The sequence below is a fragment of the Mastigoproctus giganteus genome, chromosome 9 (genome assembly GCF_048544385.1).
Source record: "Mastigoproctus giganteus isolate SK-2022 chromosome 9, ASM4854438v1, whole genome shotgun sequence".
Classification (NCBI taxonomy): domain Eukaryota; kingdom Metazoa; phylum Arthropoda; class Arachnida; order Uropygi; family Thelyphonidae; genus Mastigoproctus; species Mastigoproctus giganteus.
Window position 1 is genome coordinate 43,313,719 of NC_143583.1, and position 26,150 is coordinate 43,339,868.

The 26,150-nt window shown below is 35.5% G+C and overlaps 1 protein-coding gene across 1 annotated transcript in view; it reads left to right on the top strand.

Moving 5' to 3' along the window:
- Positions 1-26,150, top strand: part of pav (kinesin family member pavarotti) — a 180,591-nt gene that overhangs the window by 111,082 nt on the left and 43,359 nt on the right. Inside the window, exons 12-14 of the mRNA XM_090380638.1 lie at positions 10,563-10,662; positions 19,141-19,199; positions 25,094-25,243. Coding sequence (XP_090236764.1) covers positions 10,563-10,662; positions 19,141-19,199; positions 25,094-25,243 — 309 coding nt within the window. The remainder of the gene's footprint in view (positions 1-10,562; positions 10,663-19,140; positions 19,200-25,093; positions 25,244-26,150) is intronic.

Sequence of the window (26,150 nt, forward strand, 5' to 3'; positions counted from 1 at the left end):
TCTTCAAAGGGTCAGCAGCCAAAACTGTAGAAGCCACCACAATAAGCAGGGTCTCTGTTTCTGTTATGATGTATACGTGCAAAGTGTATAAATCATAGCCGACCCGACAGAGACCAAAAAGAAAGCAATAAAATATTTAAAAAAAAAAAAAAAAAAAGCTAATAAAACTAAAGCAAAAAGAAGTTTTTTTTTTTTTTTTTTTTTTTAATGAAAAAGACCAACACATTACAAAAATTAAAAAAGTAACTGTAGATTACAGGTTAAAGCCAACTTACTGTGTGTTTGGACCGGAATCGGTGAAATAGCTGTGTGGTGTTTACCAAGCAACATTGGAGACCCAAAGAAGAAAGCAGATAGATCTCTGTCCAGAATGTTTATATCAGTTGAAGTAACCACGTGTGAGGATGAAGAAGTGGAGTCATCAAAGTGAACTGTCCCGTGTTATGGGGAAGAAGTAAGTAAATAAACAAATGAGGCAAAGTGCCAGCAAAGGGAGACTATGACTGACAAAGTAGTGTAGAAAGACACTAAACTTTGTATCAAAAGAAAAAAGAAAGAAATAATAGTAGAGGAATAGCATCTTGATATTGCTTTCGGCCAGCCTAATTGTGCACGAGAAATAAAATGTAATAATTAAGGATAGTAGAAAGCATTTTGAAGAAGAGTAATATAGTTGTGCTCAGGTAGTCTGGGGTTGCTAAACCCGTACCATAGCTGGTCCCTGGACAGATGGGCGCCTCCGTAGCTGGGTGGACAGGAGCAGCAGTGCATAGCACACGCTTCTTGATTAGACCGGGGTTCGAGCCCTTGACCACCAAATACGGAGGATGCGGAAAGGTCAGGGAATGACCACTGCATATCCTCTGAGCAATATGGCCTTAGTTGCTAATGCTCCAAAAATAACAAACAACCCTGGACAGATGTCTGGACAAATGCTTCGCATGTTTAAGTCAGTATCAGAAGACTTAAACTGACTTATACTGACTTAAACATATGAGGCATTTCTGGACAGAGATCTATCGGCTTTCTTCCTTGGGTCTCCAATGTTGCTTGGTAAACACCACACGCAGCTATTTCACAGATTCCGGTCCAAACGCACAGTAATTTGGCTTTAACCTGACTTTATCCTGTAATCTACAGTTACTTTTTTAATTTTAATGTATTGGTCTTTTTCATTTAAAAAAAAATTATTCTTCTTTTGCTTTAATAAAGTTTTATTGGCTTTTTTTTTTAGTATTTTATTCCTTTCTTTTTGGTCTCTGTTGGGTCGACTATGATTTTTTTTATACATTTCACACGTATACATCATAATGGAAATAGAGACCCTGCTTATTGTGGTGGCTTCTATAGTTTTGCCTGCCCACCCTTTGAAGAAGTAGTTAAAGCCCAGGACCCACTATTTTAGGTATCATCGTTATTATTTTTATATTAATAAATTTATTTCAGGTTATCTCCTTCACCTTACAGGCCTTCACAATTTTTCCATGGTAATTAGAATTGATAGGTTGGCATCCCTTCCATATACACTGAATATAAACATTTGTCTATATTTATATATATATAAAAATTGTAGATTTAACATACTGTTACAAACAATTGTATCTTATTTGTACAGTTTCAATTCACAAGAACAGAAGAGATTTAAAGTGGCTAACCCAAAGTAAAACATGGATGTCTTGAATTCAGAGAATTGGGCTATCATTAAATTTTTGACAAAAGAATGGAATAGATCAAAATTTATACATGAATGCATGAAGCTGTATGTGGTGATAATGCCCCTTCTGAATACCAGGTAAAATTTAGGTCTAAGCTATTTAAGTGAAGTTAAATCCATAACAGATGATCCTGTTCAGAACAACCAACAAAAGAGTATTTCGGATGTGCCAAAAAATAAAGACCTGGTTATGTAGGACAGATATATTAAAGTGTATACTTTAATATATCTGGCAGAGAATGTAATATTTCTGTGGTATCACTACTGACCATTCTCCATGAATACTTGGATATGTCAAAAGGTCAGTGTGCCAAGAATTTCCCCACACTGCTTCAGAAACATTGCAAATCTCAAATTTGTGAAGAAAATTTACACATGCATGAGTAGATTTACAAGGGTTTCTTTCAAGCATTGTAACTGGCAATACATGTAATGGAAAAATTATGGATCACCACTACCAAAAAAAAAAAAAAAAAATTCAGGATTCAATCTTCCATTGGAAAGATTCATGGTCATCTTTTTGGATGGGGAAAGAGTTCTTTTGATACATGCAACATAAGTAAACAATCACTAGAGATACCTATGCTACAGTTCTGAAAAGTTTAAGAAGGAGCCATAAAGGAACAGAGAAAAGAGAAATTAACATGAGTTGTCTTGTTACTTCATGACAATATTCCTGTACACAAGTTCCATAAAGCACATGCCGCTCTGAGGGATTGTGGATTCCAAAAGTTAACCACCCTACAGTTTGGACCTGATCTTCAATGTGATAATTTCCTCTTCAGAAGTCTGAAAAAACACGTGTGCCATTGATGTTCAAGTGATGATGATATCAAAAACCATAAATGTCTTTTTTGGGGACCAGAACAAGGATCCCCCCCCCCTCCAATTATTTCCTCTTTGTCTTCAAAATGAAGGACATGTATTGAATGCAAGGGGATATACAAAGGGGGAAAAGGGGGTAGGATGCTCTGTTGTTTCTTCATTACAACAGAGCTTCATACAACAGTGGTAGTTAACTTTTTGAGTTACCCTTGTAACTTTGCCTCATTGGTATCAATGAAGACTGTTTTTGCTACTTTTTTCTCTGTGATCTTATCACAAGACCTCTTAATTTGCCAAGGCAGATTAAGACTATACTGTGAGACTAGTTTATACTTACTATAGATTTCTGTGTCCCTGATAATTTACAATCTTGCCATTCATTTTTCTTCTCTGCCGCTAGTCTCGTCAGTTCATCTGACATCTATTTAGGTCTAAATCTTAAACTTTTTTTTTTTTTTCCAGCATCCTCAATTTGTAAGATATTTCATATTTAAAATCTTACATATTCAGCTTTTGTATTTCTGGTCATATTAGTTAGTCTGCTGGTTGAGTTTTGGAATTAGGAGTTTTATAACTCTTTCTGCAGTTGTTAGTTTCTGGCAGTTTTTAGATGATTTTATATTCACCTACTTTCTGTATGTCAGCAGCTAACTTCTCAGTTAGGGTCAACCAATGTTAAAAAAAAAAAACTGTCTGCCATATTCAAATTTACTTTGTATTAAAAAAATTGTAATAAACACACACGTTAGCAAACTTGTGCTCTTTTTTTTTTTTTTAAATAGTTTTTGATATCAGTTACAATTGATTTTGCTTTGAAAAATTTAAAATTTTCACATATTGGGTGTTTTGTTTTATATTCTTTAACCAAATGCATACCCCCATCCAGTCTATATATATATATATATATATCCTCTGTGGGAGCTTAGGCTTGGTTCAGCATGGTATATTACCATGGAGGTGATTATCCCATTGTATAAGGCAATGGTCAGGCAACATCTTGAGTACTGCATATAGGTCTGGGGGTCTCATTTTAGAAAGGACTTGAATCTGTTGTAATGGGTGTAGAGAAGAGCAACAAGATTAGCAAGAGGAATAAAAGGATACTCTTACCAGGAAGGGCTTCAGTTCTGCAAAATGTAATGACTGGAGATGGGGCACCTGTGGGGAGACCTTATTGAGATGTAAGGCTTTAAATGGATTATGAGTATGCTTTTTAAATTGAGTATTTTTAAATTGTACGCTCAATACTGATGGAATCCTTCCTCTTGCTAATGAGTTGAGGTATGAAAAATTCAAATTGAGGAAGGATGATTGCAGGGTAGACATGCAAAAATTTGTTTTCAGCCAGCAGGTGATGAATTGTTGGAACAAACTCCTGTCTGGTTTTTAAGAGACGAGTTGATTGAATAAATTCAAAGGACTGGACATGTTAGAAGGGATGGACGGGTAATATAGAAATTTTTTTTTTTTTTTTTTTTTTTTTTTTGCTGATGCTTGCTTTCTTGCATCATTTGCCACTATTAATACTAATACTGTAATAGTTTGGTCATTTATACTTTTTTTTCTGTTGTGTTCACTCATTTGTAAACTTGTGGCTGTCTACATGCTAAGAAACATAAATATTATATAATAAAGAGTGCAAGACTTGTACAGAATTCTAGTAACTTTTTACTATTATTGTTAGGTTTACCTCTCCAAATTTTCCTAAAATATATCTATAAATGTAATTGTCATTTCCTACCATGCTATTTCATACCCTTTCTTTATCATTAGCTTTCTGTATATTAAAGAAATCTTTTATTTCCTCTTTCTCGTAGGACAGTTTACTCTATTTCACTATGAATATTCTTGATGACAACAGGAATGTGAGGTTAATATTCAAACTGTTTTGATAGCATCTACTGTCTTGGTTTTCACTATTTCTTTGTAAATCCCAATGTGGATAGCATCCTTAGTGTAATTCCACAGAGTGTCTATTGCTGTCCTAAGTATTTACCTAATTTCACCTTCCACTTGCTGTATAGCCAGACATGGAATACGGGCAGAAACTACCCACACTTAGAAATGTCAATATATATATATATTTTTTTTTTAAATATATATATATATAAAATGTAGTGGGCTACATCAGTCTAATGTGGGAATTAATTTCTGTAGAGCAGCAGCAGCTTTTCCCAATCTCTGGTCTGTGGATAACTTGTGAAAGTGATCCATGGGACTTGACAATAAAACAGCTTTTTTTTTTTGGAATAGGTAATCCCATTAACAGCAATGGGAAATAAAAGTATGCGTATAACAACCTAACACAGGCCTGGGCAAACTTTTTGGCTGAAGGGCCACATTAGGAATTCAAAAAGAAGGCGGGCCGCACGTAAAATACTATTTTTTAGATATATATTATTTGTTATCATGAAGAAGAAATATAACATAAAAATTATTCTCTAACAACCAAGAATTTAATGAGATGAATGGAACTGTTTTACATCTTTTATCATTTTTTTAATTTCGGGTGGGTGTTAATTTTGTAGTTGAGATTCTTAAAACTGCTTGTAAATGTTCATCGGTGATGCTTGATCGTAAAGAATCTTTATTTAGATTCATGACGGAAAATGTTTGTTCACATGTATTTTGTTCACATGTATGTATTTTGATCTAAAAATAACCAACATTTTTCGGGCAAAATCTTTAAGTTCGATGAATTTGCCTGAATTAAGAGTATTGTAAAATTTACAGATTTCCTCATGATGGTGCAATTCTCTTAAATCGGTATCACACTGCAGATCTATAATCTGAAGCTGTAGTTCACTCGGTGCACTATCAATTTCTATTGAAAATGGGTCGCTCACTATTGCCAAACTTGTCTCAATTTTTCGGAAGTCGCCAAATCTTCGTGAAAAGTTGTCATTCAAAGCGTTGATAATTTCACAATATTTTTCAAATTTATTTTCTGGAATCGTCAGCAACTTCATGGTTGGAAAGTGGTCTACCTTGTTAATTAATAAATATCGAAGGAACAACTGGAGTTTTAATTTAAATCCATTCAAACTTTTACCATATCACGGGCGTATAAATTTTTCTCTTTTAACACGGTGTTGAAAGTATTTAAGTGTGTCACGATGTCCAGGGTAAACGCAAAATCACAAATCCAGTTATTATCAGTTAATTCGGGAAAGTTCATAATATTTTTCAGTTTTAAAAATAGAATGATGTCATCTTGAAGATCCCATACTTACCAAAGAACTTTTCCTAAGCTAAGCCATCAAATTTGGCTATGATAAGGAATATCTGTGTACTCGGATTCAATATCTTGAAGAAAAAATTAACGAATTGTCTGTGTTTCGGGCCCCTCGATCGTATTAAATTTACTAGTTTAATAATACAAGATGTTGACATGTTCAACTTTTAACACATTTTTACATAATACTTGTTGATGTATAATACAATGAATTGTAATTAAATTATAATCGGGATAATTTTCACAAATTTTATCCTGAATTTTCTTTAACGCTCCAACATTTTTACCTGTCAAACTTGGTGCTCCGTCAGTTGTTACGCTTATCATTTTGTTCCATTGTAAATTATATCTTGCTAAGCATTTTTAAACTTTTTCAAATATATCAGCTCCCGTTGTTTGGTCTTTAAGAGATTCCATTGAAAGAAGCTTTTCAATAATTTCAAAATTAGAGGTACATCCACGTATGAAAATTAATACCTGCGCAGTATTCTTATGGTCGTTACTTTCGTCAAGAGCTATCGAGTACCATGTTATGGATTCTAATACTGATAATAATTGCTCATTCAAATTTGTATCTATACATTCAATTCTTCTTACTACGGTTTGCCAAGAGAAACTTATATTCTCAAATTTGTGTTTAATGTCAGGACATATAATTCCACAAGCTTCAGTCGTACATTCTTTTTAATATAGTCTCCATCAGAAAAAGGCTTGTTGCTTTTTGCAATTATATGAGAAATAACAAAACTTGCCTCTAGTGGAAGGGAAACTTCTTGTTCCTTAGTTACCTGCGTAAACACATTTTGTTGTCTAGATAAATTTTGAATCAATCCATCGGCAATTTTTTTTCTCGCTTCCGGAGTTAAATTGGCACCATATTCGGAATGTTTAGTAGTGAAATCTCTTTTAATATTGTACTCTTTCAACACTGAGACACTCTCCCAGCAGATGAGACAAATAGTCTCGTTATTTATGTTAGCAAAAAAATATTTTGTGTTCTACTCTTCATTGAAGACACGATGCTCTTGTTGATTTTTTCTAGTAACTTTTTAAAAGGGCGTAAATATTATTTTTATCTCTAACCGAAGAACCAAGATGATAACCGAAGATAATGCAAAAAAACTAACTGCGGGATGACCGTCAGAGAAAACAGATTGGAACTGCGGCCGGTCAGCAGTCCTATCCTATTACTCCGCCACCGCAGCAAATCCGTTGTCGTCATCACCGGTTGTCTGTTACCGTAGTTTTGTGCGGTTAGTTTATAATCGCAAATTATAAAAGCGCCCGTTGGCTCGCTCCGGTTCGCGCAAAATTTTAAATTCTATCTCAATTTGAACAATACAGAGATGGCAAAACAATTTACAAGTCGACAAATTCTATAATATATTACATATACAAATTTATTTTTCAAAAAGGCTTCGCAAAAGGCATAAAATAAGTAAACTTTTTTCAAAAATATTGTAAAAGCTCACGGGCCGCACAAAAATGTGCGGCCCGTGGGCCATAGTTTGCCCGGGCCTGACCTAACATATACCATATACACTGAATGATCACTGAATTAAGACCACCTATCTAATACTTCCTAGGTCCTCCTTTTGCCCTCAGTACAGCAGCTATCTGACGTGGCATTGATTCAGCAAGATGTTGTAAGTGTTCGGGAAGTATGGCCAACCCAGCTGTGTGTAATGTGCGGTCAGCAATGCAGGTATGAAGGTGATTGGTGTATCCAGATGCCTGATATGCCTTTCCATAGTGTCCCACAAGTGCTCTATGGGATTGATATCACCAGAGTTCGGAGGCCAATCGATATGCTGAAAGTCAGAACTGTGTTCCTCAAACCATTCCTGCACAACAAGTGGCCAATGGCTTGGCGCATTGTCATATTGGAAGACACCATCACCATTCGGGAAAAAGTTTGTGTACACAGTCAGCAGCAGTTGATGATAGCGGAGACCACTGATGCGTTGTTCCATATGCACCAGGGGGTCAAAGTTTCTGCCAGTGAAACATGCCCCACACCATACAACCACCTTCACTGGCCTGCACTTTTGATACCATGCATGATGGATCAGGAGCCTCATGTTGTTGACACCAAATCCGTACACAACCATCCATGGTATGGAGTAAATAATTACTCATCCGACCAGCACACCTTCTAGTCGTGTAACGTCCAACTTGCATGCTCTTTGCACCAGGCTTTTACACCGATGAACCTTGGTTAGGAGAGGATGCTGTAGGGGGTCATTTGCTGGTATAGCCCATACGTGCAAGTGTATGATGCATGGGCGTGCCAGATATTGTTCCGAGTTGGTCCCTGTTGTATTGGGTAGTCAACTCTTGAACAGTGCTGCGTCTGTTCACCTGTATGAGTTGTCTGACCCGGCACTCACCTCTAACATCAACCTTTTGCTGACCTTTGCAGTTTTGCTATCAGGTCGTTGTTTGACCATTTTCATGCCAGTCCTAGTACACTTTAACTATGGTGGCTCTCGAACACCCCACTAGTTCAGCCATTTGGGAAATCGAGGCACCAGCTCGTTGAGCACCCACAATCTGTCCTTTATCAGTGTCTGATAAATCCTTCCTTTTAACCATCATGCTTGGAATTTTACTATCTACTGAACCACTGACACCTTATCTATGCTATGTAGGTTGACTAACTCCACACTCTCGTACCTCATGTGGTCAACGAGTCGCATTCAGTTTTCATAGGGGCGGTCATAATTCAGTGATCACCCAGTGTATGTTCAGTATGAGGGAATACCATTATATTTTTTAAATAGTTATTAATATATTTACAGATATGGTTTAATATTTTTGTGGTCTCTGGCCTCTGCCTCAAATATAAAAGTGGTCTGTATCTGAAAAACAAGTTGAGAAACACTAATAGAGCACATATAAGTAGCACTTTGTTAATTAGTAAAATTAAGGAAGTGCCCAGTTGTTTTTTTACTGTATTCCTTATTTAAAATTCTAAATTATAAAATAGCTACTGCTGTATTCTTTTTCAAAATTTGCAGAATGGAAAGTAGAACTTGTCCTTTTCTTGTGTTTTTGTGGGTGGTTGAATTTAAACTTAATGCAAAATTTTATCTCACCATAGAACAAACTCTCCTTAACCACGAGTTGCCCTCGTTCTGCACAGATGGCAGGGCCTACAGCTTCTTGAAATATTACAGAGTTGGAAAGTTCCTCTTCACAGTAGTTAACAGGTAATAAATTACTCTCACCCACCTTGGACTCCCCTTCCTCAACTGAATTGCGATACCTATTTTCTTCAGTGGGGTAAGAATCTTCTACTGACTCTCAACATGTAACAACTCCACGCAAGCCACAGTCAGACCTATATTGATTTCCTGCCAATATATACTGATGGGTCCAAATCTCAGTCAGCCGTTGGAGCAGCAGCAGTGCTTCCCTCTACTGTCATTTCAGCTTCCCTTCCACTTGAGTATAGCAAATTTTCTGCAGAATTACCTGGAATAAAATTAGCTCTAGAAAATCTGAACCTTTACCAATTTTCTAATCTGTTATCCAAAATATATAATTTACACTGAGCTCAATTAAAGCAATGAAAAATCCTTCCTATATGAATCACCCTGTTTTAAACAAAATCGGGAGGTTGCTCTTGAAAATTGAATGTCAACGATTAGTGAATTTTGTGTTGGAGTCCAGCACATTCAGGGATAAAGGGGAATGAACTGGCAGATATATCTGCAAAAAATCCCTCCACATTAGATTTGATCTCTGTCCATATTCCAGCCTCTGACCATGATGTCATCATAAAAGCAGCATGCCTTGAACAGTGGAAAGAGATATGACACACCCAGGCTAATAATAAACTTTTCCAGTTGAAACAGGAATCAAAATTTTGGCACTCAAGCATCCAGACAACTAGAAGAGAAGTGGTACTTGCACTAGCAAGAATAGGACATACTCATCTGATGCCCACCTCCATCTACTCACAGGTGATGATCCTCCTCAGTGTCCACACTGATCAGTACATCTAACAGTCAACCATATTCTTATTGACTGTCCTCAATATCACCAGGACAGAACATCAGTCCTGCTTTCTCTGACTAAACTGCAAGAGCCAATATCACTAGAGCATATTATTGGCGACCAGGCAAACATTAATGAATTTTTCTGTTTTCTGAAAAAAATTGGAATATATCATCGACTCTGAATAGGTTTCTAAAATGAAATTGAAGTGTCTTTAATTTGGAATTACTTCTAACGCATCCATACAGATAAGCACACTATATCCAGTGTAGCGTATGCACTACTAAACACACACACATGGCAGTTAGCATCTCTTCTTTTATATGAATGGTTGATTAACATTTTGCCAGTGCCATTTGTTTGAGAGTAGCTCAGTATGATAGCAGTTTGTGACTAAGGCAAAGTTTGTTTTGCTGATAGCTTCAATGCCATGGGACATTGCATTAACTAGGAAGTTTAATTAGTGCCAGCCACGAAAACACAAGAGAATGAAAAAGTCCTTTCATCACATTTGAAATATGTTGCAGTATTATCTTCTGTGTTTTATTTTTATATCCTGTTTTTATTTAGTGCCTTTTTAAAAATCAAAACAATATGAATAATATAGAACTGAAGCTTATAAAATTATTTTTTGATTTTTATATTCAAAAAATAAAAGCAAGTTTTTCTTATCTGTTTTTCAGATGTTTTCTATATTTAGATCAGTTATTTCAGGCTTATTATCAGTAATCTGAAATGATCTAAATTAATATTGAAAGCCTGCATTTCTGTCTTCTTTAATTTTAGTTGGAAGCAGATGAAAAAAATTCTTTACATGCCTTGGCCAAATTTTTATACGAGAGATTGTGTCGAAGAGAGGCTCTTGTAAAAGATTTGGCAATAAAACGTAAGTAATAGAAAAAGAATTATGTATTTCATCACCTAATTCTTTAATTAAAATATTTAAAAAAGAATATATATTCACTTTTGCTGTAATGTTGTTAAAGAAGGGGGAAATTTTGTATAAGATAAAAAGGTGTCAAAGGAGTTTACAATTTCATTGTAATTGTTTTGTTTGCAGGCAGTATACCAGCACAACCTTTAATAATGGGTTATGCATTTTTTTTTTTTTAAACAAAGAGTATATAGGCTCTGTCTCCAATGTCCATCAATATTATAGCAGTGTTCACATAACTTACCTGCAAAATGTACATTGGATAGGAGCCATATTTGCTTGAAGCACTTCACTCTGCTTGTAAGTTCAAAGTGAATGACAGAAATGAATGTGAAATTCAGAAAATAGTATACAAAATATATTTAATGTTTTTCATACCGATTTCATATATAAATAATGTAAAAATGTATTTATTTATAGGTAAGTCAGCCAAACCAAGGACACTCAGATACCCACTAGCTTCACAAGACTGAGCAAGAGCTTTTTCAAGCATTGATAATGAATTTGAAAGTTAGATTTGAAATATTGTCATTGTTAGAGCAAAATTGTCAGAGTGGTTGTAAACTGCCTATTATCTTCATGTCTGTTCGTCCATCTGCATCTAATAACTTGACTCTAATATGCAGATTTTCAAAAGGTTTTTGTATTTGGCTCTTCTAGAAAAATTTGTCAAGCCTTTCTTAAATTTCTTTAAAATTGGACCAGTAGAAATCCAGCAATTATTATTTCTTTTCCAGTTGAAGAGTGTTCAACATAACTTACCAGCAAAATGTACATTGCATAGGAGCCATAGTACATTGCATAGGAGCTTCCTTCCATTTGCATGTAATAACATGACTCTCAGTAGACAGATTTTCATGAAATTTTATATTTGGATTTTTCAGAATGATTTCTCAAGCTTTCCCAAATTTCATTAAATCCAGACCAGTTCTGGCAATTATTATTTCTATTTTTCTTACATATCACATGGTTATCCATATACTGTGTATTGTAACAAAAGCACTGGATGTTATGTTTGCCATGCACTGATTGTTTATTTTGTTTATTTATTTTTTTGGAATAATGTATATATTACAGTAATATAATTCACCTATGCAGAAATACAATATAAGAATTAACATGAATGTATAATAACTAATAATATGTAACTATTTACAGCTTTGAACAACATGTGATGACATCTGGATAATAACATAAAACTTAGAGGCTGTGGATAGTAACATAAAAATTAGAAGCTAAATACTCTTGGCTAGCCTTAATTGAACATAATAGGTTAATAGTAGAATTTAATAAGGTGTTACTTTAGACACCAAAAGTCAGAAGCCAATGAATTTTTGGGAAAGCAAAATATCAATCCTGTGAAGATTAATTAGTTTCATACCTTGCAATACTGAACTTATAAGAGAATCGTTCATTCTAAGAAAAGGCAAGGAGAATGTGTATTAACAATGGGAATTTTCTTGAGGAACATGCCAAGGAATGAATTAGAAAAGAGCAGGAGAGTTAATAAAATTGTAAACTAAATCATAATTGAAACAGCAAGACCTGAAGGTTATGTCATAAATTAAGAGGAATTAAATGAAACTTGTGGAACTTAACGTGCTTGAAAGAAACAAATAAATTTGATTTGAATGCATTCAAGTAAGTCTAAAAGATATTTCTGGGATGGAGACCAGACCAGATAGTCACAATAGTCAATGACAGGTAAAAAAAAAAAAAAAAAAGCCTGAAAAGGGTTACAATAACAGCCTCACTATTGAAGTCCGAGGTAATGCAGCGCCTCCGTAGCCAGGTGGGCAGGAGCAGCAGTGCGTAGCACATGCTTCTACTTCTGAAGTAAAGAAGTTAGCTCACTTGATAGAAAGGCAAGACACCTTTCTTTTTGTATATAGGAATAACTTATTAACACACTAACAACTAATCTCTTTATCGCTTGGTCACTGGTGGCACCGCTCCTGCCTCCACGTGGCGGGGCTGGAAGTCTGGGAGAAGAAATCCACTCTCCCAGGGCTAAAAGGAGCAGTAATGGAAAACACAAAACAGTCCAGCTGCGGATCTACTGATCCAGATCTAGATAGGCATGACCTAGATCATGACTTAAACCCATCCCATGCCAAGAGACAAAAAAAAGAAGGGACAGATTATTCTGCTCCTCTCTTTTTAATATTGCATTCCTCCACAGACCAACCACTGAGTAAGTTATCTCCATTTTTGATTCAGAAATGTCTCGAAAATGTGGCTGGCCCTCCAAAAATGGTTCGTCGATTAAGATCTGGAGATTTATTAGTGGAGATGAACGAACATAGACATGCAGAGAGACTCCTGAAAATTTCTACCTTTGGTGGAATTCCCACAAAGGTTACCCCACATGCCACCTTGAACTCCTCTAAAGGGGTAATATCAGAATGGGATCTCCTAAATGTATCGGAAGATGAACTTGTCCAGGAATTAAACAACCAAAATGTAATCCACGCCAAAAGAATTTTGATCAAAAGAGATGGAGAGCTTGTCCCTACTCGGACAGTTATACTGACTTTTAAAACACCAATTCTCCCCACAACTATAAAGGCTGGATACCTCAGATGTCATGTTAGACCATACATTCCCAATCCGGTACGGTGCTTCAAGTGCCAAAAATTTGGTCATTCGCAAATGGTATGCAGGGGTGTAGTCACTTGTGCTGCTTGCGGTTCTAAAGAACACACACATACCGATTGTAACAAGGAAACTCAAAACTGTCCTAATTGCCATGGAAATCATTCTGCCTTCTCTAAGGACTGCGATCAATGGAAACGAGAGAAGAATATTCAGAAATATAAAATAGAGCATAAGGTGTCATATCAAGAGGCAAAAAAACAATTTACAACTCCTGTCAAATCATCTACGTATGCATCAATTACTCAACGACTACGCTCAATATCAATTCAAACTGACTGCTCAGTCCCTCCAAATATCTCTATATCTGGTTGGGCTAAATCAGTACTTTCTTCATCAAAGGAACACTCTCCCTCCAGATATGTAACAAAAGAAGTAAATACACCAGTAACAGTTCCTCCAGATAAGAATCCCAAACAGCAACAGAAAGAACAAATCAAGAGCTCTGAAAGAAGTGATAAATACAAACTCAGATCTGATACCATGGACATCGATGAAAAAGCAGGCGATGACGATACAATTCTTGAAATTCATCCAGAAGATGACATCGACACAGGCAGACCAGTATTCTCAAAGAAGGAAAAGGGGAAAATAGACAGGCGTAAGCAGACTACTTCACGGATGTTAGCAGACACCAGTTAAAACCAAACAATGAGTACAGTTATTCAGTGGAATTGCCGTGGGCTCCGTGGTAACGTAGATGACTTTTACGATCTATTAAGTAAATATAAGCCTGTTGCAGTGTGCCTTCAAGAAACCAATCTCACAAATACAGTGTCTATGACAATTAAACATTATACTATATATAGAAAAGATAGAAGTTCCTCTAACTCAGCTCATGGAGGAGTAGCAGTCATAGTGAACTCTGTAGTTCCCTGTAGACCTATCCCCATGCAAACATCTTTAGAGGCAGTTGCAGTTCGTGTCACCATTGGTATAACAGTAACATTAGTTTCGTTGTATCTATCGCCAAACCATTCATACAGCCTTGATGATTTAGATGATATAGTTAAGCAAATACCTGTTCCCTTTTGTATTATGGGTGACTGGAATGGCCATCACCCCCTATGGGGTTCCCAACATCTTGATTCTAGAGGACAGATAATAGAAAAATTTTTAGATAAACATAATCTAACTATTCTAAACAGTGGTGATCACACATACATACACTCTCCATCTGGTTCAAGTTCAGCTATTGATCTTTCAATATGCTCCCCAACAATATTTCCTATCATAGACTGGACTGTTACTGACAACCCTTGTGGTAGCGATCACTTTCCTATCATCTGTACTTTTAGCTCAAGTTCTCCTCCCCAGAGAGAAATTAGGACAAGCTGGAAATTTGAAAAGGCTAACTGGACTAAATACCAGGAAATAGCTCGAATAGATACTGCCGTCATAACAACCCTCACAATTGATTCTGCAGTCAGGTATACTACACGAAAAATAATGAAAGCATCGGAGGCTGCTATTCCAAAATCTTCATCCAAAATCAGGCTTCATCCAAAAATGTGGTGGAATGAAGCATGTAACAATGCTAAAAAAGAAAGAAATAAGTACTGGAATCTGTTTCGAAAATATCCAACTACAGCCAACCTCCTACAGTTTAAGAGAGCCAGAGCTAAAGCTCGTCATATAAGACGAGAGAGTAAAAAAGAAGCATGGGCACGTTTCGCTTCCACCATAAACAGATCCACAGATACTTCTAAAATATGGAAAAAGATCAAACGAATTAATGGCAAATACACACAAACAATTTCTCCTATTCTACTCGTAAGAGGGAAGGAAATTTCTGAACCTCTGGAGATTGCCAATATCTTAGGTAATTCATTTGAAACACTTTCAGCTGTTGCCACATATGAACCAGCATTTCAATTGTTAAAATCCCGGACAGAAAAATACAAACTAAAATTTAATACTGCTGTCCCATATTCGTATAACCTACCTCTGACCATGATTGAATTGCGCAGTGCACTTTCCCAATTAAAGAATAGTGCTCCAGGCCCCGATGGAATTTTTTACACCATGATCTTTCATTTAAGTGAGGATTCATTAACTGCCCTATTACAACTGTATAACAGAATTTTTCTAGAGGAGTATTACCCTGCTAGCTGGTGCCATTCTTATGTGCTAGCTTTCCCGAAACCAGGAAAAGACCACACAGATCCCAGAAACTACCGCCCTATTTCTCTAACCAGTTGTCTGGGAAAAACATTAGAAAAAATAGTTAATGCTAGATTGACATGGTTTCTAGAAACGGAAAACATTCTAAGTCCAAACCAACATGGCTTCCGGAGAAGAAGATCTACACTTGATCTCATTATCAAAGCAGAAACAAATATCCGGAACGCTTTCCTCAGAAACGAGCACCTAGTCATGATATGCGTTGACATAGAGAAAGCCTTCGATACAACTTGGCGATATGGGATTCTTCAGGACTTACATAAATGTGGACTTCGGGGTCATCTGCCGATATTCATTAAAAACTTTCTAGGCAATAGATCATTTCAAGTCCGATTCCATTCATCATTGTCTCGAGCATATGTACAAGAAGAGGGAGTTCCCCAAGGTTCAGTGTTGAGCGCTACACTCTTTGCCATTAGGATTGATGCCATAACCAAGTGTATACCTAATACAGTTGATGCATATCTGTATGCTGACGATCTTGCCATCTCATGTCACTCCCAAAATATGCGACTAATTGAAAGACAACTACAAGGTACTATTAACAAAATAGTCTCTTGGGCCAAAAACAACGGATATCGACTTTCTAAACCAAAAACAACAGCCGTACACTTCTGTCGCAAACGTTCTTTACATCCTGATCCAGACCTACAGTTAGATTCTCATCGTATTACTTTCCAGCCTAGTATTAGATTCCTTGGTGTAATTTTTGATAAAAAATTAAACTTTCTGGAGCATATAAAACATATCCGTACAAGTTGTCTTAGAAAACTAAATCTTCTGAGAGTAATTTCCTCCATGTCATGGGGCGCAGATCGCTACATGTTGCTACAGCTATATCGATCGCTGATTAGATCCAGGTTAGACTACGGGTCTCCTGCGTATGACTCGGCCAGACCGAGTGCACTTAAATGGCTCGATCCTGTACATCATAGTGCCCTACGAATTGCACTGGGGGCTTTTCGTACTTCACCAATCTTAAGTCTATATACCGAAGCCTATGAGCCACCGCTACATCTTCGACGACAAGTTCTGTTACTAAATTACGCAGCCAAAATCAGCAGTCTTCCACATCATCCCATATGGCAATATCTCTTTATACCCAAATGGAGTAAACTTTATGAAAGTAAACCACGGCTCAATAAACCATCTGGCATTAGGCTTCAAGCTCTTATCACAAGCTGGGACCTGAATTTTACTAACATTCTTCAGGACACAAGCATGGAAACCCAGCCATGGCAAATGCCCCCGATACATATTGATAGACACTTTCAGCAATGGGGAAAGAATAACCTTCCAGATTCCAACATTAGACAAATTCATAAGACCCACTCCTCTGAGTTTAGCACTTTCATTCAAATATATACAGATGGATCCAAAATTGGTAGTAAAGTTGGTACCGCTGTAGTATTACCAAATATCACCATCTCCAGACAGCTTCCGTCTGAATGCAGTACTTATACCTCAGAACTATACGGCATTGTTCTAGCTCTAGAGAATATCAAAGAAGAGTCGTGTACCAAATCCATCATATATACGGACTCATTGAGTGCTGTTAATTCTCTACAGTGTCAATTCTTCCCTAGTCATCCGCTGGTACAAAAAATTTGGGCACAGCTACTAGAACTTCACGGACATGGACAGCTAGTAATATTTTGTTGGATCCCTGGACACGCTGGAATACTAGGAAACGAGCAGGCAGATCTAGCTGCTAAATGTGCTACAAATGTGATACCATCTAATTTCAGGACTCCTTATATTGACCATAAATCCATTATCAAACAGATGTATAAACAACAGTGGACATGCATGTGGCAAGGTCAAGCAAATAATAAACTTCTTGAAATCAAGAGAGAACCCAAGCAATGGCAATCCAGTCTGAGACGAAACAGAAAAGAAGAAACCATCCTAGCCAGATTACGCATTGGTCATACATTCCTCACACATAGCTACCTACTAACAAACGATGATCCTCCACAATGCAGCAACTGCTTATGTTCACTAACAGTAAAACATATCATCCTGGAATGCCCGCTATATCTGCAAGAACGGAAATCTGCTTTCTTCTCTCATTTTCATAACTCCAGCCGGTTATCATTACTGAATGTTCTAGGAGATCGTGAGGACATGAATGACATTTTTCTCTTTCTAAAATTGATAAATAAATATCACAATATATGAACCATATCACGTGTAAGACAAACTAAGAAGATATTAGACAGTAACCAGTGCATTATAGCCTAAGTTGCTGATGCACCAACAAATTTAACAACAACAACAGCACATGCTTCTTGATTAGACCACGGTTCGAGCCCGTGACCACCAAATACAGAGCGGAAAGATCAGGGAATGACCACCGCATGTCCTCAGAGCAATATGGCCTTAGTTGCTAATGCTCCTAAAAACCAAATAACAAACAAACAAACAACCGAGGTAATGCATTTACTAAGACCCAGAAGCTGAAAAGGTTTGGGAATAGTGTTATTTATATGAACTGATGGATGAAGATTGTGATGTATGGTAACACTGGGATCTCTGTAATGATCAACTTTCAGGCCTCTTCCTCATCAACAACTGTGACCTCCTGATTGACACAATTCAATAGTGCTAAAGGCCTAAGCCAATATCTGGGGGGGGGGGGGAAGGATGGACATAGCTTGCTTACTTGTATTTAAAGACATTGTTTTCACTAAGCCAAATGAGATAAATTCAAGACAAGACTGCAAAATATGAAAATCAGAGAATTAATTGATAATCTTGTAAGCAATTGATAACATTTGGCATTAAATCTTGTAATTGATAACATTTGGCATTTAAAGTTTTGAGCCCTGTTGTGATGTTGTTTAAATATATGATGGATGGTAGAGTACCCAGTGGAGAGCCCTGTGGCACTTCACAACAGGAAAAAATGGTGAAGGATGAAGCCCCTTTGCTGACCTGTTATTTATCAACTTGTCCTTGCGAAGTCTGAAAATAAGGCCAAGTGCTGGAGCAGGTTTATTATTGGGCATAAGCTTGAATTGAAATTTGTGGAAAATATGGGAAATATAGGGGAACGGGAAATTTGTGTGCATAGCATTTAATGAACTAATTATGCTTCAGTCTCATTTTGTGAAGACACTTTGCCATGAGCTACCCCAGTATTGCACTACATACTTAAAAAAAAAAACCACTGCTCTGATATAGAAATACATTTCAATTTTATTTAAAATGTCATTGTTACATGCAATTTCAATGCTGAATGGTGTCTTGTTAGTGGGAAAATAGGCACCACAAGTGAATGAGCTGGTGACCCAGTGATGAGAAATATCTACAATGTGTGTAATATTTCTTTAAGATAAAATTTATAATTCAGTTAACATATTTATCTCTTGTCTATCTGTTAGGTTGTTTCCATATGTCCTTGGTCTAGTATGAAAGGGCTAGTGTCTTGTTTTGTATCTTCAGCTAGTAAAGGCACCTTTTACCTTTGTTTGGTTGTTCCTTAGCCATTGTCCTGCTGATTCATTGCAATATCCACCTGTTTAATATTTATATATATATATATTTATTTTTTAAAAAAAAATTAATCAATTAATATTTCCTTTCCAGAAAATGATTTTAGGACTAATCTTTTGGAAATGGAAAAGGAAAATATTGTAATGCGGCAGGTAAGCATCAGTTCAGCTAAACAATTTTTTTTACTATTACCTTTGTGTTCTACTTAGACTTCAGCGTGACCATATAGCTCAGAGTAGCTTACAACTAGTCATTTGGCAAGCATGTTGTCATTAACTCTATTTTTAATTGCATCAATTTGAACAGTCAACTTATACATTACTCTACTTCTGTATTGACCACTTTACTGCAGCAGGCTAGCCTAATTATAAGACACTTTACTGTATGGATAACATGATGGAAAGAAAAAATGGCTCCATGGAACCGAAGGTGGATCCGTGAATAACGTCATATGAAATGAAAAAATACAATTTAAGCTTAATAAAATCAGTTTTATTTTATTCTGTATTTTCATTTACAATCAACAATAAAGGTTTGTGGTAGGTAACCTTATTGTTGCAAGTTTGCACTTCTTTTCAATGTTGATGGCCGGACATCTGCCCCTAATTTATCTTGCTCGTGTTTGCGCTTACGACTCTCCATTGCCGACTTTGGTGCTTGCTTTTCAACGTTAGATTTGTGATTTTGTTGAAATCTTTGAACATGTTTAGTTGATGTAACTTTTGGCATCATGACAACTTAACTAAATGAAACACAACCGCACTGCTCGACAAATGCTGAACAAAGTACAGTAAACTCCCGCTATTCGCGGTATCTGTATTCGCGGTCGCTGATTTAAACCTAAAAAAATGTGAATTTTAAAGCGCCGTGAACATTTTCCGCCATGAAAAAAACATGGGTGTGGCTAAAATCATTTTGCCCAGTCCACAGAGTAGTACAGTCAGTCGTCGTATAACACGTGTTTACACTACACTAATTCGATCTTACACGATTTATAAATAGGGGAACGATATCTTATATAACACGAACTGAATTCGCATATGCACGATTCGCCTTTGTGTTTACAAGAAATGGCAGTCGAACGCGGAATCACCCCAACTGAACGCAACACGATAGGAATGAAGAGAAGATTCTAAAAATGTATTTATTTTTTTATAGCAGTGAAGGGGAAACACATTTCACCATAATAACTTAAAAACCAACACAATTCCAGCTATCAGTATTATCGCAAATGCAATTAGATAGAGTTCACTACCAGTTTATAACAGATTCCACTAGCAGGAACGCAACTGGAAATTATTTTTATTGTTTTATGGTAGTAACCCCCAGAAATGTAAAAATGTGAGCTAGTGAGGTGTTAATAGAGTTGTCTCTGCCTTTATGGTGTTGTTTATTCAGTTGCTACACGCTCACAGCTTTGCGTATCAAGTGTGCCTCCTCATTTTGTAATTGTGCTTTATTCTCTAAAAATGAGTAAAAATAACTTAAAAGGTGTAAAAAGGAAGTGTCCTGCGCTCAATGGGTGGGGGGTGACAAAATCGCGAGCGCGGATGTTTCAAGCTAATCCTTGTTCAGTATGTGTAATGCGCTTGTCATAGAAGGTTTCATCTCTTGCTTTTAATTGATACGTTTACAAAAGTGAAAAATCTACCATTTTGCAGTGTGTTGATGTAAACAGGCTTTTTCGAGCGTGTTAAAGTTAAAAGAAAGTGACTTTATTGTGGACAAGTTCTTTTCTAATCCTACAAAAATATGGCCGCGAATAAAAAGGGAATTGTGAAAAGATCAAAGAAGGTGATGACATTAGCGAGTAAAACTGAATTGTTAGACAAAATTTCTAATGGTGAAAGTGTCTCCTCAGTGGCAAAACATTATAAAATCAATGAGTCAACGGTACGATCAATCAAGAAATCGGAAGAAAAAATCCTCCGTAGTGTCTGTGAAAACGCGTTAATTGCATCAAAAATTTGCTCTATAACTCGTGATGTGAAATTAGAAAAAATGGAAAAGGCTTTAAATCTGTGGATAGAAGACCGAACTCAAAATAAAATTCCGTTAAGTTCACTTATCATTCGTGAAAAGGCAAAACACCTTTATCAACACTTTAGTGAAACTGGTGATAGCACTGGTGGGATAAGTTTTTTAGCCAGCAAAGGCTGGTTTGAAAGATTTAAAAATCGATATGGTTATTTTTCGCCCAGTAACCCATGTTCTTGATATGTTTTTGAAAGGTTTCTTTAAAATGTCTAATAAATATGTACAGTATTACATTAAATAAATTGTTTCTTATTTTCATTTCGATGCCTTATGCTTTTTTTTTTTTTTTTTTTTTTATGTACTTACTCTCTACGTTTGTCTATGTACATAGTCATATTATGTAGGTAAATACACATAATACGTACAGACAAAATTTTAAGACTAATTTTTGTTATATATTTCATACTTTGGAACGGAACCCTTTTATTACCATGGGCGCCATAACTCAGTATTCGCGTTTTCAGTATTCGCGGAATTTCTCAGGAACGTAACCCCCGCGAATAGCGGGGGTTTACTGTAGTTACTTTAACTAGTTGTTCAACTCCCAAATTAAAAACCCGATTTTAAATCTAGTTATATATCCTTGTAGTGGGCAACAATTTTGTTGCTCAGTTGTACGCAACTTGTTGCATACAATTGAGTTTTCTTGGGCACATGCATTGTACTTGTTGCATCACTGCACGCAACAGCCCAGCGTTCGAAGTTATATTGTGAAAGAAAGAAAGGGAAATTGGATAGAAATGTGAATCTAGATGACTCTCTCTCTCTCTTGTGTTCCGCCACTGACTTTGGTGCTTGCTTTTCGACGTTAGATTTGTGATTTTGTCAATCTTTGAACATTGTTTAGTTGATGTAGCATTGTCACAATTCGGCATTGTTAAGTTTAACTAAATGAAACACAACAGCACTGCTTGACAAATGCAAAGCAACTGAATGTTTAGTGTGCGTACACACACGCACACACAGCTGTATTGGGTACCATATCTTGATTGTTTCAAAGTTTTTTTTTTTTTTTTTTTTTTTTTTTTTGATGCCATAAGTGGCATCAAAATCAATGATGGTCATGTATTCCTATTCAATGAAGCAGTAATTCTAAATATACAACACAATTACATTAAATTATTGATCGCAGAAATTCTTGATGGTCATGTATTCCTATTCAATGAAGCAGTAATTCTAAATATACAACACAATTACATTAAATTATTGATCGCAGAAATTCTTGAAATGAAACTACACGAAAATTCTTTCATTTTGTGTGACGGCCTTATCTAATTTTGGATATTTGGTCTTTTTTACGCATGCACCAATATAAATAATCTCCCTATATTTCAGAGTCAAATACACACACACACACACACACAAACACTTCGTCATATTCCCATTCTGTGAACACGGCGATCAACCGAAAAGTGTGGTCTGCTTAAGAAAGGGAAACAGCTGTGCATTTCGTTTAATTTGAGTATTCATCCAAATTGTAACTTTTAATCCATTTAATTTTAAATAGTTTTTAATCTTTTTAATTGTGGTTTTTAACCAGTGATTTTAATTATTTATTATCGGAACCAGTTTTAAACCATTTATTATGACACAATGCCTTCTCGCACTCGTGGTCTTGCTGCGGTGGTTTGATGTGTTTTGGGATTGGGTTGGGCTCTCGGCTTTCGGTTCCATTGCGCATCGGGTTTGATCGTATCTCTATGAGTGTAGGAATTCATTAATTCGTTTTTTTTTTTCAATTTTTTCATCTTATTTTATTCTTCACATATAAGAGAGAATTGACTGGAAGCATTCCACAAAAAAAAATTGAGGTAATCTCTTACTTTTTAATATAAGAAAATATAAAGTATAAATTATGAAATATATACCAAATTATTGAAGCAAAAATGTGGCTGTTGCTATTTCAAAACTTTTTACTTTTATCCATTCCCAAGTGATTATCTTCTATATTTGTATTGCTTTTCAAACTAACCTTTATAGACTGTTATTCATCACAGAGTACGTACGGCACAGATGTGGGAAACCACAGGTTGTGCCTAACCCAAAATACTATGCCACTAGACTGTTATTCACAAATATTTTAAAGTGTTGTGTTATAAACTATAAAATATTTCATTTAATATGTAGTGGATGCTGTTTCATTTGATATCTAGTGGATTGGTTATCCACTACATAGCCAATGGAACAAGAATCCAGCTGTTCAACTTTATTAACTGATACAGAGCAGAAATGTGTGCATAAAAAAGTGGATGTAGACAGAAAGAAAAGACCAAAATCGAACAATATAAAATACTTTAATGACTTCCATGATTTCTTCAAGAAAGTCATCGTTAAAAATGAAATACAAAACCTTTAGAAACAAAGTAAATAAAATATTAAAATCAAAAATTACAATCATATTAACATGGTAGTTAGGTTCCTATAAAATCTTGTGTAGTGCAAAACTGTTGTATATGGGACTAAGAACCAGAACAAAAAGGGGGTTTACGTTCCAAAAGATAACAAAAATACATCTTTTTTTTTTTTTTAATAACTATGCAAAACTTTTAATTTTTTTAAAAATAGTAATAATTGAACAAACGTCTTATGAACTCTGATACATAATGTCAGATAATGTACATTCATTTAATTTTCTTCCAACACTGTTAAGCACAAACAAGGACGAATATCTTCACCTTCTGAACTTTCCTCTGTAGCATCTAGATTTTGTGTATCTTCTGCTCTCTTTAAAAAATCAGTAATCTTAGTTTGTTTGCTTTTACTTGATATATCTTTGTAAATTTCATGAAATGGAGCTAAGCATTTTTGAAGCTCTGTTTTAAACTTTCCTTTCAGTTGAAGAATCTGCATTCAAAAAATAAGATTCTAATTGCTTGTCTAAGTTTATGCCTTCCTGTATGCTTTTTAGTGTAAAATTTGGACTTCAGAATTTTAATCCTCTGAATTGATTTGGTTTACCTGTGATGCCATTTCCACCAAATCTGCTTCATATGATACCTTTCCCCCTTTTTAAGATGATCCAAAATTTGTATCTTTGATTCTAGAGAAATAAAGTTTCTTTTGAGCGGTGCTTTTTTTACTTTCCTTAGGCATAATTTAGGGTTGGAATTTAATTCACAACAAAGAAATTATTTCAATACTGTTCTTCAGAACAAAGTTTAGTAATACATACCCAGAAAAATTTATAAACGAGCAAATAAAAACCAAATTAACCCTACAAAAACCTTAAAAGTCACGAACTGCAAGCTTCGAAGTCACAATTTTTTATGGTCTCAAATAAGCACAAGTTAAATAGCACAGAACTTAAAACGGGGATTTCCCAATAATTTTTTTGCATAACAACTAGCTAGGCAACAACAGGGATTCACAAAAAAATAGCATGTTATGCGAGGTTTTCTGCATTTCTGTAATCGTGTTAGGGCAAAACCATGTTATATAAGTACCGTGTTGTGTGAGTATTGCTGCAATTTATCAACTGTGTTAGAGGGGAAACCGTGTTGTAGGAGTACCATGTTATATGATGGTTGCCTGTACTTTCTTTCACAGAGTAATGACACTGACAACAATACAACTGTTTGAAGCAACAGCAATAATTAGCCATGCAAAGAATCAGAGTTCAAGAACAAATTGGGATGTTAGGAAATCACTTCCACTGCACATGTGTAATCCATGATAGTGGTTTATGCATTTTCAGTGGAAAAACGCATGTGCAAAAAAAGTGATAAACATAAACCTAAGTGCTGATTACAGTAAACAATTTTTTCGGTGTATTCATATACATCTGATTGGGACTTTGTAAATTGATATCATTTATCTATGATTACAATAAGCAGAGTGCACTGAGTCTACATTACAGTTGCCATGCATATATAAAAAGGTAATTTACTTTGCCTTAAAAAAATTGTTCAGAACTATTTTTAGCAGCTGTTAAGAACCATTAGTTTAATTTTTTTTATTGATAGCATGATTGCAATGTATGCTTATATGAATTCCTTACTTTCTTTTAAAGCAACTGACTGTATCTCGTCTTGACCTTGAGGATCGTGAAGAAAAAATAAAACAACTTGAGAAGAACCTCTGTGATCAGTTTCTTCAAAATACGAATTTAAATAAAAAAATTGTGGAAATAGAAAGAAATCAGTGTGAGCTTCAAAATGAGGTGAATTTAGTTTCTGTAATATTTTTTTCTGGGCAGGGGATGTGAGTAATTTTTAGCAATAGTTTTCTTATACCTCAAAATAAAAATGAGTTATTATTCATAAAATTCTGTACTGTTTTCTGCCTTTGTTCACTTATAATTTTCATTATGATGTTGTATCATCTTGTCATTCTAAAACAATCAACACTAGAGAACATTATTCCCAATGGAGGTTTCACACCTTTACCAGAGAATTGACTATTTTGCAAGAAAACCCTTAACGAATAAACTTACATATTTTGATACAAATTGTGTTTTTTATCTTAGCTCTGGATAAAAGACAGAAACACCTCTTTAAAAAAAAGTTGGTTGTTTGGCATGTATTGGATTATGTGCCATTGAGAATTTCTGTACTGGAAAGCTTTTCTAAAAGAGGAAGTTTTCTCCATCAACAAAACATTTTCAGTCTTTGCTTTTTAAGTTTAAACTGCATTCAGTATACCTGCTGTTCTATCATCCTTTGGAAAGAGCTCATAGACTTTTTAATTTCATGAGGACTATTACTCTTATTTATATTAGAATAGTTGTGCACTTTAATGCAGTTTTGAATATAACTCAAAAGTTAATAAAACTGTTGAATATGACAGTACGTCAGTTTAACTATCAGATTTGTCCAGTTATATTTTTGCAACAATTCCTGTTTACTTAAGCAAGAGTTCCTGTGCTAAAGTTTTGAACTGAACATTAATACATTCATTAAACTCAATTCAGTATGTAAATGCACACTAATATTTAGCCTTCTAAATCTCTGCATAACTATACCATTAAGTCTACCTTCATATATTTTATTTCAATAACCTTCTCTTCTCTCTTTAGCACATTCATGGTGATGTTCTACACATGACTGCTACTTGTTGCTCATGCAGAA